At 37.1% G+C, this 16577-nt stretch overlaps 1 protein-coding gene across 7 annotated transcripts in view; it reads right to left on the bottom strand.

Moving 5' to 3' along the window:
* The window catches only part of ATRX (ATRX chromatin remodeler), a 331172-nt gene that overhangs the window by 101661 nt on the left and 212934 nt on the right, over nt 1-16577 (bottom strand). For all 7 annotated transcript variants that reach the window (XM_087860258.1, XM_045801308.2, XM_045801311.2 and 4 more), the window contains one exon: nt 16212-16329. In XM_087860258.1, coding sequence (XP_087716384.1) covers nt 16212-16329 — 118 coding nt within the window. The remainder of the gene's footprint in view (nt 1-16211; nt 16330-16577) is intronic.

The raw sequence follows: 16577 nt of genomic DNA, 5'->3' as shown, positions 1-16577 counted from the left end.
TCTCCTGCAAAGATATCTGCAACTGGAATTAGGAGCCATCTGGACAATCCAGGACAATCTCCTCATCTCAAGATCCTTAGTTTAATCACCTCTAAAAAACCCCCTTTTCTTGTAAGGTAACACAGGTTCCAGGACCTAGGTAAGATCTGACATTTCCAGGTGGCCATCATTCAGCCTACCACACTGCCTTAAGTACCCTTCACAGTTATTCAAGATGAAGACAGTAGAGCTAAAGCAAACTTTCCAAAAATAAAGACTAAAAGCTTTTTATATTCAATTTCCCTTTTGACCCCTTACAAATTACAATTATACTATTAAAATAAGCCAGTCTCACTGGAGTGTTCTGATGATCAATACAGCTATAATAAACAGGGAATTGGAGATGAACACAATAAAATACCATGGGCTATATCAATAAAGTTTATAGAGTTTCCCCAACTTGAAAATAATTTCAAAGAATTTTGCACATAAATGATTAAAAAGGGTTGATCTAAAGAACCTTGGGAGTGGTTTGGCCACTAAGAATTTGGAAACACTTTCTAAGATTTCCACACTGTTTTATCACAAAATCCTTACTAATCAAATAATTCCTTTGTACTATTTCAGAAATCTGATTTCCTTTCTTCCAGTGCTCCTTCAGTTAACTTGTAGGACTCAAAGGCCACTTTTAAACTACCAAGAGGTGCCCAGAAGAATTCTACATATAACGAACAGTAAGTGAAAAAGAGTATCTCAATGAAATCAGTTGTTTCACTGCCTCAATATATTAATGCAGATCCTATAAAGCTGGCTTTAAGCGATGGCTTAGTTTTGATAATCTAAACATATGCTATTATCTGTTCAAGTCTAAATCTAAATATTGTAGTTATACCTTCTTCAAGGGATCTGAGACAAATATATCCCCAGACCCCTAGCAGAAACAGCAGCAAATCCTTTCTGGAGTAACCAAACATTATCCAAGGCCTCAAAGAATTACCACATATTAATACTCTAAGGGGTATTAGGAACTTGTGGCCAAAAGTACTTAAACACACATGGAAAGGAGGCAGCATGCCTGAAAAACTGACAGAAATTAGAGAGATGAAAGAAATCTATAAGGTTTTCAGAAACTAGAATAATCATATAACTGTTTACTATGTTTAAAGAAATGTTAAAGATAATCTTGAAAGTACATGGAAGACACAGGAAGTCATAAAGAATGACCAATTAGCTGGAAGATAACTAAATAAAACTTATGTGGATAAAAAAGTAAGCAACTCAGGTTTTTTTACGTTTCATTCAGCTATAGTTCACAATTTACCATTTACAATTCACTTGTGTATTCACAGAGCTGTGCAACTATCACCAAAATCCAGTTTTTAAAACATTTTCATCACCCCCAAAAGAAACCCTATACCCCTAAGCAATCATCCCTCAATTTTTTTTTAAAGATTTTATTTATTTATTTGACAGAGATAGAGACAGCCAGCGAGAGAGGGAACACAAGCAGGGGGAGTGGGAGAGGAAGAAGCAGGCTCACAACGGAGGAGTCCGATGCGGGACTCGATCCCAGAACGCCGGGATCACGCCCCGAGCCGAAGGCAGACGCCCAACCGCTGTACCACCCAGGCACCCCATGAGCTTTTTCAATTTCTTTATTTCTCCTACACCCCTAGGAAACTACTGATCTACTTTGTCTCTACAGATTTGCCTACTCTGGACATTTCATATAAATGGAATCATACAACATCTGGTCATTTGTGACTGGCTTCTTTCACTCAGCATATGTTTTCAAGGTTGATCTGTGTTGTAGCATGTATCAGCATTTTCCTCCTTTTCATTGCTGAATAATGTTCTATGATATGCAAATATCAAATCTGTTTAACCCTTTACCAGTTCATGGGCATATAGGTTGTTTCTAGCTTTTAACTATTATGAACAACAATGCTATGAACATTGGTGAATAAATCTTTGTATGTACAAGTGTTTTCCTTTCTACTGAGTATACACCCAGAAGTATAATTGCAGGGTTATATGGTAACTCTACACTGAACATTTGATTGCCAAATTGTGCTCCACATAAGCTACACCATTTGACATTTGAAACCAGCAAAACACAGGGTTCCAATTCCTCCACATCCTCACCACTTGTTATTTTTCTATTTCTTGGATTATTATAGCCATCCTAGTGATTAATAAAAGGTATCCCACTGTGGTTTTGATTTACATTTCGAATTATGTTGAGCATCACTTAGAGCAGTGGTGCTCATGCTGCAGGTACATCAAAATTACCTGTAGGGCTTATAAAAATGCAGGTCCCTAAGCCCTACTCCAGATCCACTTAATCAATCTCTAAAGGGTGGCACCTGGACACATGCATATGAATGTTCTCCATTTATGAGTACAATTCAGTGGCATCGAGTATAATCACAATGTTGTGCAACCATCAACACTCCATTCCCAGAACTTTTTCATAATTCTACAAACTCTGTACATATTAAAAATAACTCTGTATTTTCCTCTCCACCAAACCTGGTAACTACTACTTTCTGCCTCTATGAATCTGACTACTCTAGGTACCTCTAAGTGGAATGAAACAGTATTCGTCATTTTGTCTCTGGCTTATTTTACATATCATGATAGCTTTGGGATTCATTAATATTGTAAAGTGTCAGCATTTCCTTTCTTTTTATGACTAAATAATATCCCATGGTATGTGTGTGCGTGCATGTGTGTATATATCATACTGCTTTTGTCTATTCATCAGTCAATGGACATTGGGATTGCTTCCACCTTTTTGGCTATTATGAATAATGCTGCTGTGTAAACATGAGTGTGCAAGTATCTGTTTAAGTTCCTGCTTTCAATTACTTGGGGTATGTACCTAGAAGTAGAATTGCTGGATCATATGCTGAATCAGTATCAAAATAATCCTATCTTTAGCTCTTTGAGGAATGGCCATACTGCTTTTCCCACAGCAGCTGCACCATTTTACACTGCCACGAGCAATGCACCAGGGTTATAATTTCTCCACTTCCTTGAAAATTCTTTTTTTTTTTTTTTAACATCTTCATGGGGATACAGCACCTAGTCCTGGGGCAGGAGTAGTCCCCAATCCATGACCCTGAAGATGCCCATGACCAGTGACTAGGACCATAGAAGACATCTTTTTTTTTTTTTTAAAGATGTATTTATTTACTTATTTGACAGAGACAGAGACAGAGACAGAGACAGCCAGCGAAAGAGGGAATACAGCAGGGGGAGTGGGAGAGGAAGAAGCAGGCTCCCAGCGGAGCAGGGAGCCCGATGTGGGGCTTGATCCCAGGACTCTGGGATCATGCCCTGAGCCGAAGGCAGACGCTTAATGACTGAGCCACCCAGGCGCCCCGACAATTCTTGTCTTATAATATACAATACTTTTGGTAATACGCATCTTATCAGGTATGAAGTGTTATCTTGTGTTTTGATACTGGCATTTCTATAATAACTAGTGATGATGTAGAGCATCGTTTCATGTGCTTATCGGCCATTTGTATATATTCTTTGGAGAAATGTCTATTGAAGTCCTTCACCCATTTTCCAATTGTGTTGTTTTATTATCATTAAGTTGTAGGAGTTCTTTATGTATTCTGGTTATCAATCCCTTCTCCGATATAGGATTTCAAAATATTTTCTCCCATTCTGTGGGTTGTCTTTTCATGTGCTCCATTTTTGCATGCCTTAAAACACTGTATGGATTTTAATAATGACTTATGCTTAAAATCAGGCTAACGCTTACTGATTAAAAAATTAAGTAACAAATTGATGATTACCAGCAGGAGGGAGATGGGGAGATGGGTTAAATAGCTTATGGGGAATAAGGAGTGCACTTGTGATGACCTCCAGTGTTGTATGGAAGTGTTGAATCACTATATTGTACACAATAGTGTATTCAAAATAATATTACCCTATATGGTAAGTGGAATTTAAATAAAAACTTGAAAAAATTAAGTATCCACATTTTAAAACATGAAGAGTTTACTGAAGGCAGAGGCTTACATGTAAATATAAACTTCTGATAAATGATGGTAAAAGGAATACTGCAGGATTATACTGAAAAAGGGAACAAAGGAAAATTAAGAGGACTTTGATTTCTTTAAAATTCATGAAAACTCAATTTCTTATGACTTAATTCTATAAATATTAAATATACTACAAATTATTACTATTAACATAAAACTGTTCCTAGTATAAAAAGCAAAATTTAAGTGAACTTCTTAAAACCAAACAGAACCTAGAAAGAGTCACATATAGAAACAAAAGAAATTTTGGAACGTGTGACAGAAAAACAGCAAACATTTTAAATTCAAGTGAAATACGTGGGTGACTTTTCAGGAGAAATTCTGTGATGGCTGGTAGTGAGAATCAAGATAGAGTACTCTTTAATATAACCCATTTGACCTTTTATGTCAGTTTTTTTCAAAGGGAATATTAACTCAGGTTATGCTACTTTAAGGAAAATAAAACATCACATTTAGTTGGGTAGAACCCCAAACATTTTCACAGCTGAAAGATTCATGACATCAGATAATAATTTAACAAACGTACTTTTCAGAAAGAGTTAAGAGGCAGTAATAGAGGGTCCCTATGCTTGCCTGCTCCAATGCACACAGCTAGATAAATATCAAATTCACCCAGGAAATCAATCTGAGGACTGAGAGAAAAAACTGCACAACTAGAGGGAGAAAAGAAGCCAGCCACACATGGAAGTTAGGAGGTGAGGAGACGTGATTTGGAGAAGAAAAGAACTGCTGGTGATGCAGAGGGGAGAAAGCCCAGATCAGGAAAAGAGTGATAGAGACAGAGAGACAGAGAGACAAGAAAAACACTTTCCCAAAACCACTGATGGGGAAAATAAAAGGAGAATTATCACAAGTATTTACAGGCAGTGGAGCATAAAGTCTGAAGTTTTAGAAGTCCATGCCATCGCCAGGATGGAACCTGACTAGCGAACAGGTGCTCCTGTGAAGAAGGAAGGCACAGGCCGGGGAGCAGACAGCATGATCTGAGGAACCCCTGGGTTGCACTAGGAGAGACAATTCCCTCTCATGGAGAGCATCTGGGAGAAATGGCACCGCCTTTATGGGAACAAAGAGCAGGCAGGTATCACTGAGCTGCCCCATTCTTTAGCATAGGAACAGAGACATCTGCTGAGGGCAGCTAACCTGCATGCCAGCTTCTTGCGCTTTATGGAAAACTCCAAGCCCCTGTGCATTCCTGTAACTACCCTTCTGGGACAAACCACGACCAGCCACAGTGTGGTGAGACCCTCCCAGAGGATCAGTGCAGGTCCATGCATCACAGGGTACCTAAAATTTGGAGTTTTGAAACCCAGTCTGTGTGCCTGTGAAAAAACACAGAAGCACGGCACCACCAGGTGGGCAGATGCTCAGACAGAGACAGGGTGAAGGCATATATCTGAGGAATGCATGGGACAAACAAGGGAAGACTGTTCACTCTTCTGTGAGGGCTTTCTGAACACTGGGAGGTGCAAACTTCCCTCTCTGGGGATGAGAGAGATGGCTGACATTTTTACCCCTGCCCATCAGAATAGACAGATTGCAGTGAGAAACACAGTCCCCACAGTGGAGGCTTGAGCTGCTTACACCAAACCCTAGCCCCCTGAGCTCTGCAGGTGCTTTTATTTATTTTTTTTCCTAGGACAAGGAAGACTCAAACTAAGACTACCTAAGACTCAGAGCAGGGTTGCCACCCCCCTCCCACCAGAAGACCAGCATAAGCCCTCCACATGCACCAAGTCTACTGGCAACAGAAAGCTGCAAAGCTTCAGGTCTAGGGGAAACAGGATCTAGCCTGTTTTAAGAAGTGGACCAAAAACACCTAGTTAAAACTCACCACACACCAGAAAAGGAGCAAACAATCCCCACTGTAGGCAAGGCGAAACTCTGCAGAGGACTGACCTGAAAGAAAGAGCAGCAAAACACAACAGCAGAGTGTACCAGAAACACTTCCTGAAGAACCAGGCCCTGAACAGTATATGACCTCCTCTAAATACAACCATTACTCTCAGGAGCAGAAAATATAACAGGCTTTCCGAGGACACAGAAGACAGAGACCCAGACAAAATACCAATATGGAGGAATTGATCCCAAAACAAATAACAAGAAGAGGTCACAGGCAGAGATCTAATCAAACCAGATATAAGTAATATGCCTGAACCATAATTTAAAACAACAATTATGAGGATACTAGCTGGACTTGAGAAAAGCAAAGAAGACACCAGGGAGTCCCTTAGCACAGAGATAAAAGACCTAAAAACTAGTCAAGCCAAAATAAAAAATACTATAACGAAGATGCAAAACTGACTGGATGTAATGACCACAAGGATGGAAGAAGAACCCATTACTGATACTGAAGATAAAATTATGAAAACAATGAAGCTGAAAAGAAGAGGGAAAGAAAAATGTTAGATCACGAATGTACACGTAGGGAAATGAGCAACTCCATAAAGCATAACATTCATATCCTAGGAGTCCCATAAGTAGAGAGGGACAAAGGAGCAGGTTTCTATGAGGAAATTATAGCTGAAAGCTTCCCTAATCTGCGGAAGGAAAGAGACATCCAAATCCAGGAGGCCCAGAGAACTCCCATCAAAATCAACAAAAGCAGGCCAACACGAAGACCTATCACAGTAAAATTTGCAAAAAACAAAAAAACAAAACAAAACAAAACAAAAAACAAACAAACAAACAAAAACAGAGATAAGGACAGAATCCTAAAAACAGCAATGGAAAAGAAATCCCTGGGACCTCTGGGTGGCTACTCCATTTCTGTTCAGTTCATGATCTCAATAAGGATCAAGCCCCGTGTCTGCCTCTGCACTTTAGCAGAGAATCTGCTTGAATTTCTCTACCTCTCCCTCCACCTCCCCCACCTCTGCTCTTTCTCTCTCAAATAAATAAATCTTAAAAAAAAAAAGAAATCCCTAATGTACAAGGGAGGACGAATAAGTTTAGCAGCACATCTATCCACAGAAACTTCACAGGCCAGAAGGCTGTGGCATGATATACTCAACATGCTGAACAGGAAATATATGCAACCAGGAACAACTGATCCAGCAAGGCTGTCATTCAGAATAGAAGGAGAGATAAAGAGTTTCCCAGACAAACAAAAACTAAAGGAGTTTGTGACCACTAAACTAGCCCTTCGAGCAATATTAAAGGGGACACTAGCCCTTCGAGAAATATTAAAGGGGACACTATGAGTGGGAAAGAAAGACTAAAAGCAACAAAGACTACAAAGGAACAGAGAAAATCTCCAAAAACACCAATGTTACATTTAATACAATGGCACTAAATTCATATCTATCAATAATCGCTGTGAATGTAAATGACCTAACTGCTCCAATCAAGAGACACAGGTTGTCAAAATGGTTAAAAAAAATAAGATCCATCTCTACGCTGCCTACAAGAGACGAATTTGAGACCTAAAGACACCTGTAGATTCAAAGTGAGGGAACAGAAAATATTTACCTTGCAAATGTATGTCAAAAGAAAGCCAGAGTGGCAATACTTACACAAGACAAACCAGATTTATAAAAAAATTTTCTATTAGGTTATGTTAGTCACCATATAGTACATCATTAGTTTCTGATGTAGTGCTCCATGATTCATTGTTTGCATATAACACCCAGTGCTCCCTGCAATATGTGCCCTCCTTAATACCCATCACCAGCCTATCCCAATCCCCCACCCCCCACCCCTCTGAAGCCCTCAGTTTGTTTCTCAGAGTCCATAGTCTGTCATGGTTCTTTCCCTCTTCTGTTTACTCTCCCTTCATTCTTCCCTTCCTTCTCCTACCGATCTCTCTGCTATTCCTTATGTTCCATAAATGAGTGAAACCATAGGATAATTGTCTTTCTCTGCTTGACTTATTTCACTTAGCAAAATCTCCTCCAGTCCCGTCCATGTGGCTGCAAATGTTCGGTAATCGTTCTACCTGATGGCTGAGTTATTTTCTATTGTATATATGGATCACATCTTCTTTATCCATTCATCTGTTGAAGGGCATCTCGGCTCCTTCCACAGTTTAGCTATCATGGACAATGCTGCTATGAACATTGGGGTGCATATGGCCCTTCTCTTCACTACATCTGTATCTCTGGGGTAAATACCCAGCAGTGCAATGGCTGGGTCATAGGGTAGCTCTATTATTTTTTGAGGGACCTCCACACTGTTTTCCAAAGTGGCTGTACCAACCTGCATTCCCACCAACAGTGTAAGAGGGTTCCCCTTTCTCCACATCCTCTCCAACATTTGTTGTTTCTTGCCTTGTCAATTTTTGCCAGGATAACTGGCATAAGGTGGTATCTCAATGTGGTTTTGATTTGAATTTCCCTGATGGCTAATGATTTTGAACATTTTTTCATGTGTCTGTTAAGTCATTTGTATGTCTTCATCGGAAAAGTATCTTCATACCTTCTGCCCATTTTTTAATTTGATTATTTGTTTCTCATGTATTGAGTCTGAGAAGATCTTTATAGACCTTGGGTACCAGCATTTTATCTGTAGTGTCATTTGCAAATATATTCTCCCATTCCGTGGGTTGGCTCTTAGTATTGTTGACTGTTTCCTTCGCTGTGCAGAAGCTTTTTATCTTGATGAAGTGCCAAAAGTTCATTTTTGCTTTCGTTTCTCTTGCCTTTGGAGATGTGTCATGAAAAAAGTTGCTGTGGCCGATGTTGAAGAGTTTGCTGCCTATGTTCGCCTCTAGGATTTTGATGGATTCCTGACTCACATCTAGGTCTTTCATACACTTGGAGTTTATCTTTGTGTATGGTGTGAGAAGAGTGGTCAAGTTTCATTCTTTTGCATGTAGCTGTCCAATTTTCCCAGCACCATTTATTGAAGAGAATGTCTTTTTTCCACTGGATGTTTTTTCCTGCTTTATCAAAGATTAGTTGCCCAAAGAGCTGAGGGTCCATTTCTGGGTTCTCTATTCTGTTCCATTGGTCTATATATCTGTTTTTGTGCCAGTACCATGCTGTCTTTGTGATCACAGCTTTGTAGTATAGCTTGAAATCCAGCAACGTGATGCCCCCAGCTTTGTTTTTCTTTTTCAACATTTCCTTGGCGATTCAGGGTCTTTTCTGGTTCCACACAAATTTTAGGATTGTTTCTTTCAGCTCTTTGAAAAATGTCATCGGTATTTTGATCGGGATGGCACTGAAAGCGTAGATTGCTCTGGGTATATTAGACATTTTAACTATGTATATTCTTACAACCCATGAGCATGGAATATTTTTCCATCTTTTTGTGTCTTCTTCAATGTATTTCATCAGTGTTCTGTAGATTCTAGAGTATAGATGCCTTACCTCTCTGATTAAGTTTATTCTGAGGTATCCTATGGTTTTTCGTGCTATTGTAAATGGAATCGATTCCCTAATTTCTCTTTCTTCAGTCTCATTGTTCGTGTATAGAAATGCAACTGATTTAGGACCATTGATTTTGTATCCCGCTACATTACTGAATTGCTCTATAAGTTCTAGTAATTTGGGGGTGAAGTCTTTTGGGTTTTCCATATAAAGTATCATGTCATCTGCGAAGAGAGATAGTTTAACTTCTTCTTTGCCAATTTGAATACCTTTTACTCTTTTTTGTTGTCTGATTGCCGTTGCTAGGACTTCTAGTACTATGTTGAACAATAATGGCAAAAGTGGGCATCTTTGTCGTGTTCCTGATCTTAAGGGAAAGGCTTCCAGCTTTTCCCCATTGAGAATGATATTCGCTGTAGGCTTTTCATCAATGGTTTTTATGAAATTGAGGAATCTACCCTCTGTCCCTATACTCTGAAGGGTTTTAATCAGGAAAGGATGCTGTATTTTGTCAAAGGATTTTTCTGCATCAACTGAGAGGATCATATGGTTCTTGTCTCTTCTCTTATTAATGTGATCTATCACACTGATCAATTTGCGAATGTTGAACCACCGTTGCATTCCAGGGATGAATCCCATTTGGTCATGATGGATAATCCTTTTAATGTATTGTTGGATCCTATTATCTAGGATCTTGTTGAGAATTTGGGCATCCATATTCATCAGGGATATTGGTCTGTAATTCTCCTTTTTGATGGGGTCTTTGCCTGGTTTTGGGATCAAGGTAATAGTGGCCTCATAGAATGAGTTTGGTAGTCTTCCTTCTGTTTCTTTTTTTTGACACTGCTTCAGGAGAATAGGTATTATTTCTTCTTTGAATGAAGACAAACTAGATTTTAAACTAAAGACTATAATAAGAGATGAAGAAGGGCACTGTATCATGATAAAGAGGTCTATCCAACAAGGAGATATAACAATTGTAAATATTTATGCAGACTTGGGAGAACCCAAATATAAAAATCAATAACAAACACAAAGATACTCATTGATAACAAAAGAATAACAGTAGGGGAGTTTAAAACCCCACTAACAGCAATGGACAAATCATCTAAGCAGAAAATCAACAAGGAAACAATGGCTTTGAATGACACACTAGACCAGATGGACTTAACAGATGTATTCAGAACATTTAATCCTAAAGCAGGATAATACACATTCCTTTTAAACATGAAACACTCTCCAGAATAGAATACATACTGGGTCACAAATCAGGCCTCAACAAGTACAAAAGATTTAGATCATACCATACATATTTTCTCACCACAATTCTATGAAACGTGAAGTCAATCACAAGAAAAAATTTGGAAAGAACACAAATACATGGAGGTTAAAGAATATGCTACTAAAGAATCAATGGGTTAACTAGGAAATTAAAAGCGAAATAAAGAAATACATGGAAGCAAATCAAAATGAAAATATGACAGTCCAAAACCTTTGGGATGCAGTACAAGCAGTCATAAAAGAGAGGTATACAGCAATACAGCAATACAGGCCTACTTCAAGAAGTAAGAAAAGTCTCAAATATAAAACCTAACCTTACACCTCAAAGAGATAGAAAAGAAATAGCAAATAAAGCCTAAGGCAGCAGAGGAAGGGGAATAGTAAATACTAGAGCAGAAATAAATGATATAGTAACAAAACAGTAGAATAGATTAATGAAACCAGGAGCTCTTTGAAAATTTTAATAAAATTGATTAACCCCTAGCAGACTTATCAAAAAGAAAAGAGAAAGAACCCAAATAAATAAAATCACAAGTGAGGGAGGAGAAATAACCACCACCACTACAAAAATACAATTATAAGAGAATACTATGAAAAATTATATGCCAGCAAATTGGGCAATCTGGAAGAAATGGATAAATTTCTAGGAGCATATAAACTACCAAAACCAAAACAGGAAAAGACAGAAAACTTGAACAGACCAAGAGACAGCAAAGAAATTCAATCAGTACTAAAAAAAACTCCAAAAAAAGAAAAGTCCAGGATCAGTTGGCTTCCCAAGGGAATTCTACCAAATATTTAAAAAAGGGTTATTACCTATTCTTCTCAAACTAGTCCAAAAAATAGAAATGGAAGGAAAACTTCCAAAATCATTCTAGGAGGCTAGCATTACCCTGCTTCCAAAACCAGACAAAGACACCACTATAAAACACAAGTACAAGCCAATATCCCCGATGAACATGGATGCAAAAATTCTCAACAAAATATTAGCAAATGGAATCCAACACGTACACTGAAAGAATCATTCACCATGATCAAGTGGGACTTATTCCTGGGCTACAAGGGTAGTTCAATATTCACAGATCAATCAATGTGATACACCGCATTAATCAAATTAATAAAAGAAATTTTATTTTATTAATATTGTAATATTAATAAAAGAAAGGATAGGAACCATATGATCCTCTAAATAGATGCACAAAAAGCATTTGACAAAATACAGCATCCATTCTTCATAAAAACCCTCAACAAAGCAGGGACAGAGGGAACATATCTCAACATCAAAGGCCATATAGGAAAGACCCAGAGCTCGTATCATCCTCAACTGGGAAATACTGAAAGCTTTTCCTCCAAGGTCAGGAACAAGAGAGGGATTTGCAGTCTCTCTATTATTATTTAACACATTACTGGAAGTCCCATTCTTCCAATGAGACAATAAAAAGAAATAAAAGGCATCCAAAATTGGCAAGAAGTCAAAGTCACTATTCACAGATGATATGATACTCTATATAGAAAACCCGAAAGACTCCACCAAAAAATTGCTACAATACATGAATTCAGCAAAGTCACAGGACACAAAATGAACATACAAAAATCTGTTGCATTTCTATACACCAATAATGAAGCAGCAGAAAGAGAAATCAAGGAACCAATTCCAGTTACAACTGCAGCAAAACCCGTAAGATACCTAGGAATAAACCTAAGCAAAGAGGTAAAAGATTTGTACTCTGAAAACTATAGAACACTAATGAAAAAAAAATGAAGACACAAAGAAATGGAAAAACATTCCATTCTCATGGATTCAAAGAAAAAACATTGTTAAAATGTCTATACTACCCAAAGCAATCTATGCATTCAATGCAATCCCTGTCACGATACCACTAGCATTTTTCCTAGAGCTAGAACAAACAATCCTAAAATTTGTATGGAACCACAAAAGACCCTGAAGAGCCAAAGCAATCCTGAAAATGAAAAACAAAGCTGGAGGCATCAAAAATCTGACTTCAAGGTATATAACAAAGCTGTAGTCCATCAAGACAGTATGGTATGGGTAAAAAAAAAAAAGGCACAAAGATCAATGGAACAGAATAGAAAACCTACAAATGGACCCACAACTATATGTTCAAGTAATCTTAGACAAAGCAGAAAAGAATATTCAATGGAAAAAAGACAGTCTCTTCAACAAATGCTGCTGGGAAAACTGGACAGCTACATGTAGAAGAATGAAATTGGACCACTGTTTTCCACCATACACAAAAATAAACTCAAAATGGATGAAAGACCTAAATATGAGACAGGAAACTATCACAATCCTACGGAAGAACATAGGCAGCAAACTCTTTGACCTTGGCTGTAGCAACTTCTTACTAGACACATCTCTGGAGACAAGGGGAAACAAAAGCAAAAGTGAACTATTGGGACATCATCAAGATAAAAAGCTTTTTGAGGCATGTGGGTAGTCAGCTGGTTAAATGTCCAACTCTTGGGTTTTGGCTCAGGTCATAATCTCAGGGTCATGAGATCAAGCCCCATGTCCGGCTCCATGCTCAGCGTGGAGCCTGCTTGGGATTCTGTCTCTTCCTCTCCCCCAGACCCTTCCCCTTCTAGTGTTCTCTGTCTCTCTAAAATAAGTAAATAAATCTTAAAAAAAAGATAAAAAGCTTCTGTACAGCAAAGGAAACAATCAACAAAACTAAAAAGCAGCCTATGGTATGGGAGAAAATATCTGCACATGACATATCTGATAAAGGGTTACTATCCAAAATCTATAAAGAACAAACTCAACACCCCCACAAAAATGATCAAGAAATGGGCAGAAGACATTAATAGATGTTTTTCCAAGGAAGATATACAGATGGCTAACAGACACATAAAAAGATGCTCAACATCACTCATCACCAGGGAAATACAAATCAAAACCACGATGAGATTCCATCTCACACCTCTCAACATGGCTAAAATTAACAACATAGGAAACAACAGGTTGGTGGGAATGTAAACTGGTGTAACCACTCTGGAAAACAGTATGGAGGTTCTTTAAATTGCTAAAAGTAGAACAACCCTATAGCGCAGCAATTAAACTACTATATATTTACCCAAAGGATACAGAAATGCTGATTCGAAGGGGCACATGCACCCTGATCTTTGTAGCAGCATTATCAACAGTAGCCAAATTTTGGAAAGAGCCCAAACATCCATCAACTGATGAATGCATAAAGATGTGTACATATACGATAGATATTACTCAGCCATAACAAAGAATGAAATCTTACCATCTGCAAGGATGTGGATGGAGCTAGAGTGTATTGCTAAGTGAAATAAGTTAGAGAAAGACAAATACTATGATTTCACTCATATGTAGAACTTAAGAAACAAAAGAGATGAACATAGAGGAAGGGAAAGAGAAATAAACAGAGGAAGGCAAACCATAAGAGACTCTTAACTACTGAGAAGAAACTGAGGGTTGCTGGAGGGGAGGTGGGCAGGGGATGAGCTAAATGTGTGATGGGTATTAGGGAGAGCATTTGTTTTTTGGGGTTTTGGGGGTTGTTTTTGTTTTTTGTTTTTCTTTTTGTTTTTTTAAGGAGATCACTTGTGATGAGCACTGGGTGTTATATGTATGTGATGAATCACTAAATTCTACTCCTGAAACCAATATTCCACTACATGTTAACTAACTAGAATTTAAATAAAAACTTAAAAAAATTGTTACTTTACAGAGTTTAGATGCTTTTAATAGTTAGTACTTTAGATATTTGCCATCAATTAAAATCACAACGAATGAGGGCCCCTTAGTTCTTAAATGCTGCATTACCCTCAAAAATACACACTTTAAGATCTATGTACAAGTTATTAACATTTTGCTATTGGTTATTAAAGACAAGTGATTCTCTAATATTTGAAAACACTGTAGCTGACATTTTCTCGAAGATAAAACAAAATTTTAAATGAAAAAATATTAAATTAAATGCCAAATTTAGTCCCCTTTATTACTCAGATATTAATGAAAGCTAGCTCTGGACTTTCCAAACTACACAGTAGCTCTCCCATTGGGATGACCACATTTGGTTACTTAATCACGTCTCCAATTTCTGTCATCCAAAACACGATGGTACAATAAATCTAACAGTTTCTGACTGATATACAAATGAAAATGTGTGCCTTATTACAAGTGATTTTCATCTAAAAGTCACTAAAAATCTGTGTTTATGATATAGCAAAAAAAGCAGTTATGTAAAATGCTAACATTCAAATTCTGTTTTCCCCAAAGCAAAATCATTCTTGAGAACCATCATCATTATTCTATTCTCTAAAATGCACTGCTGTTATGAGGTGTATCACTGTAACTAGTGATGTGAAATGAGGTATTAAGATGCATGTACATACTTCCACCCCCTATTATTTTTCATAATTTATTTTATCCACAATGGCAATGGGTACTTTCTAACCTGTATCCCCTAAATAAACCTGACATATCACTTGAGGAAAGTATCAGAATAAGGTGACTAACAAGAAATCTCACTCCAGACCAAAAAGAGGCTAGGTTTTGCTCTGTGAACAGAGACAACCCTGGGCATACAGTCACAGATACACACACACACAGACACATGAATTTACTGATGGTAAGATAATAACTACTCATTGTTTTTTAAAAGCCCATAGAAAAGAATAAGAAACAATCTAAAAGATCCTCATAATGAATCCACCCAAAAAAATTTCTGTTAGCATTTTGGTGTATTTTAAGCATTTGTGTATATTTTTACTATAATGCTGGGAGCATATTATATGTCCTGCCTTGTATTTTGCTTCTTTTCCTTTAACCTTTGTCCATTTGATAAATGAGAAATGATTTCATGGATTTGATTTATATGCCTTTTATCATTGTGGTTCATTTTTTTAAATAATATACTGGAATTTTATATATTTTCCTTCTTTTTTTTAATAAAAATACAAGTCACAATTTTTAATTATTAGATTCAACAAAGAATAACATTTTAATAAAGATAATCAGAACAAAAGGTAGACAGAAAGAAAATAAAAAGTACCCGTCATTCACTGCAAGTGTAAACAAAGCTAAACAAAATGTTAGGGTGGGATAGCTATCTCCCCGTGTTCAATGCCTAAATGGAGTTTTGAACAAATGCCATAGGTACCAGTATTTTAGTTTTGTACCAAATATGTGGTATATACATGTACCAATATTTGCTATGTATAAATATTAAATTTTCAATGTGATAAATGAACTTGTTTTTTCACTTGTTCAAACTTGTCTAATCTATATATTTTCTTTTATGGATTTATTTACACTAATAATTTTCCTGAAATAAAAGCTCTTTACAAATTAAGGGCATTATTCCAATATACTGTACATGTTTTTTCACCAGTTTGTTGCCTGGTTTAGTTTGACAATACAGTGTTTTTAAAATTAGAAATATTTTGTGCTTTTACAAAACGAACATATCCATTTTATCTAAATGCACAACTGAAAAAGAACGACTTACACGGTAAAATTACTAAAACAACACTCATCAGAAAAAGAATGTCTTTTGAAGATAAAAACAGTAAGTGTATCTGTTACCTGTTAAGTGATCTAAGTAGTACTGATAGAGCTTGCACTGAATAGGAGTCATTCTCACAGCTAGTACATATTCATGTTTTGGAGGCAAGAACTTTGTTAATGCTGTATAATCTTTCCTCTGTAATTAACAAGAAAGAGAATGAAATTAGTTAACCTAAATATATGACAGGAATTGACTGCTCTAAGAATCATCATTGCTTCCAACTAAAAGATACACATAAATAAACAGGTACCAAACATACAAGAAAACATTTTCTTAAACATAGTTAGCCTCTTTACTCACATAATCAACACTATATGATTGTAGTTAATGTATTTCCCTATGACTACGCGATATGATGCACTGGTAAAAGGACGCTGCAACAC

The sequence above is a fragment of the Ursus americanus genome, chromosome X, assembly GCF_024610735.1.
Source record: "Ursus americanus isolate L20-20 chromosome X, mUrsAme1.1.p, whole genome shotgun sequence".
Classification (NCBI taxonomy): Eukaryota; Metazoa; Chordata; class Mammalia; order Carnivora; family Ursidae; genus Ursus; species Ursus americanus.
The sequence above is the reverse complement of the archived record's forward strand: the minus strand, read 5'-3'. Positions and strand labels throughout refer to the sequence as shown.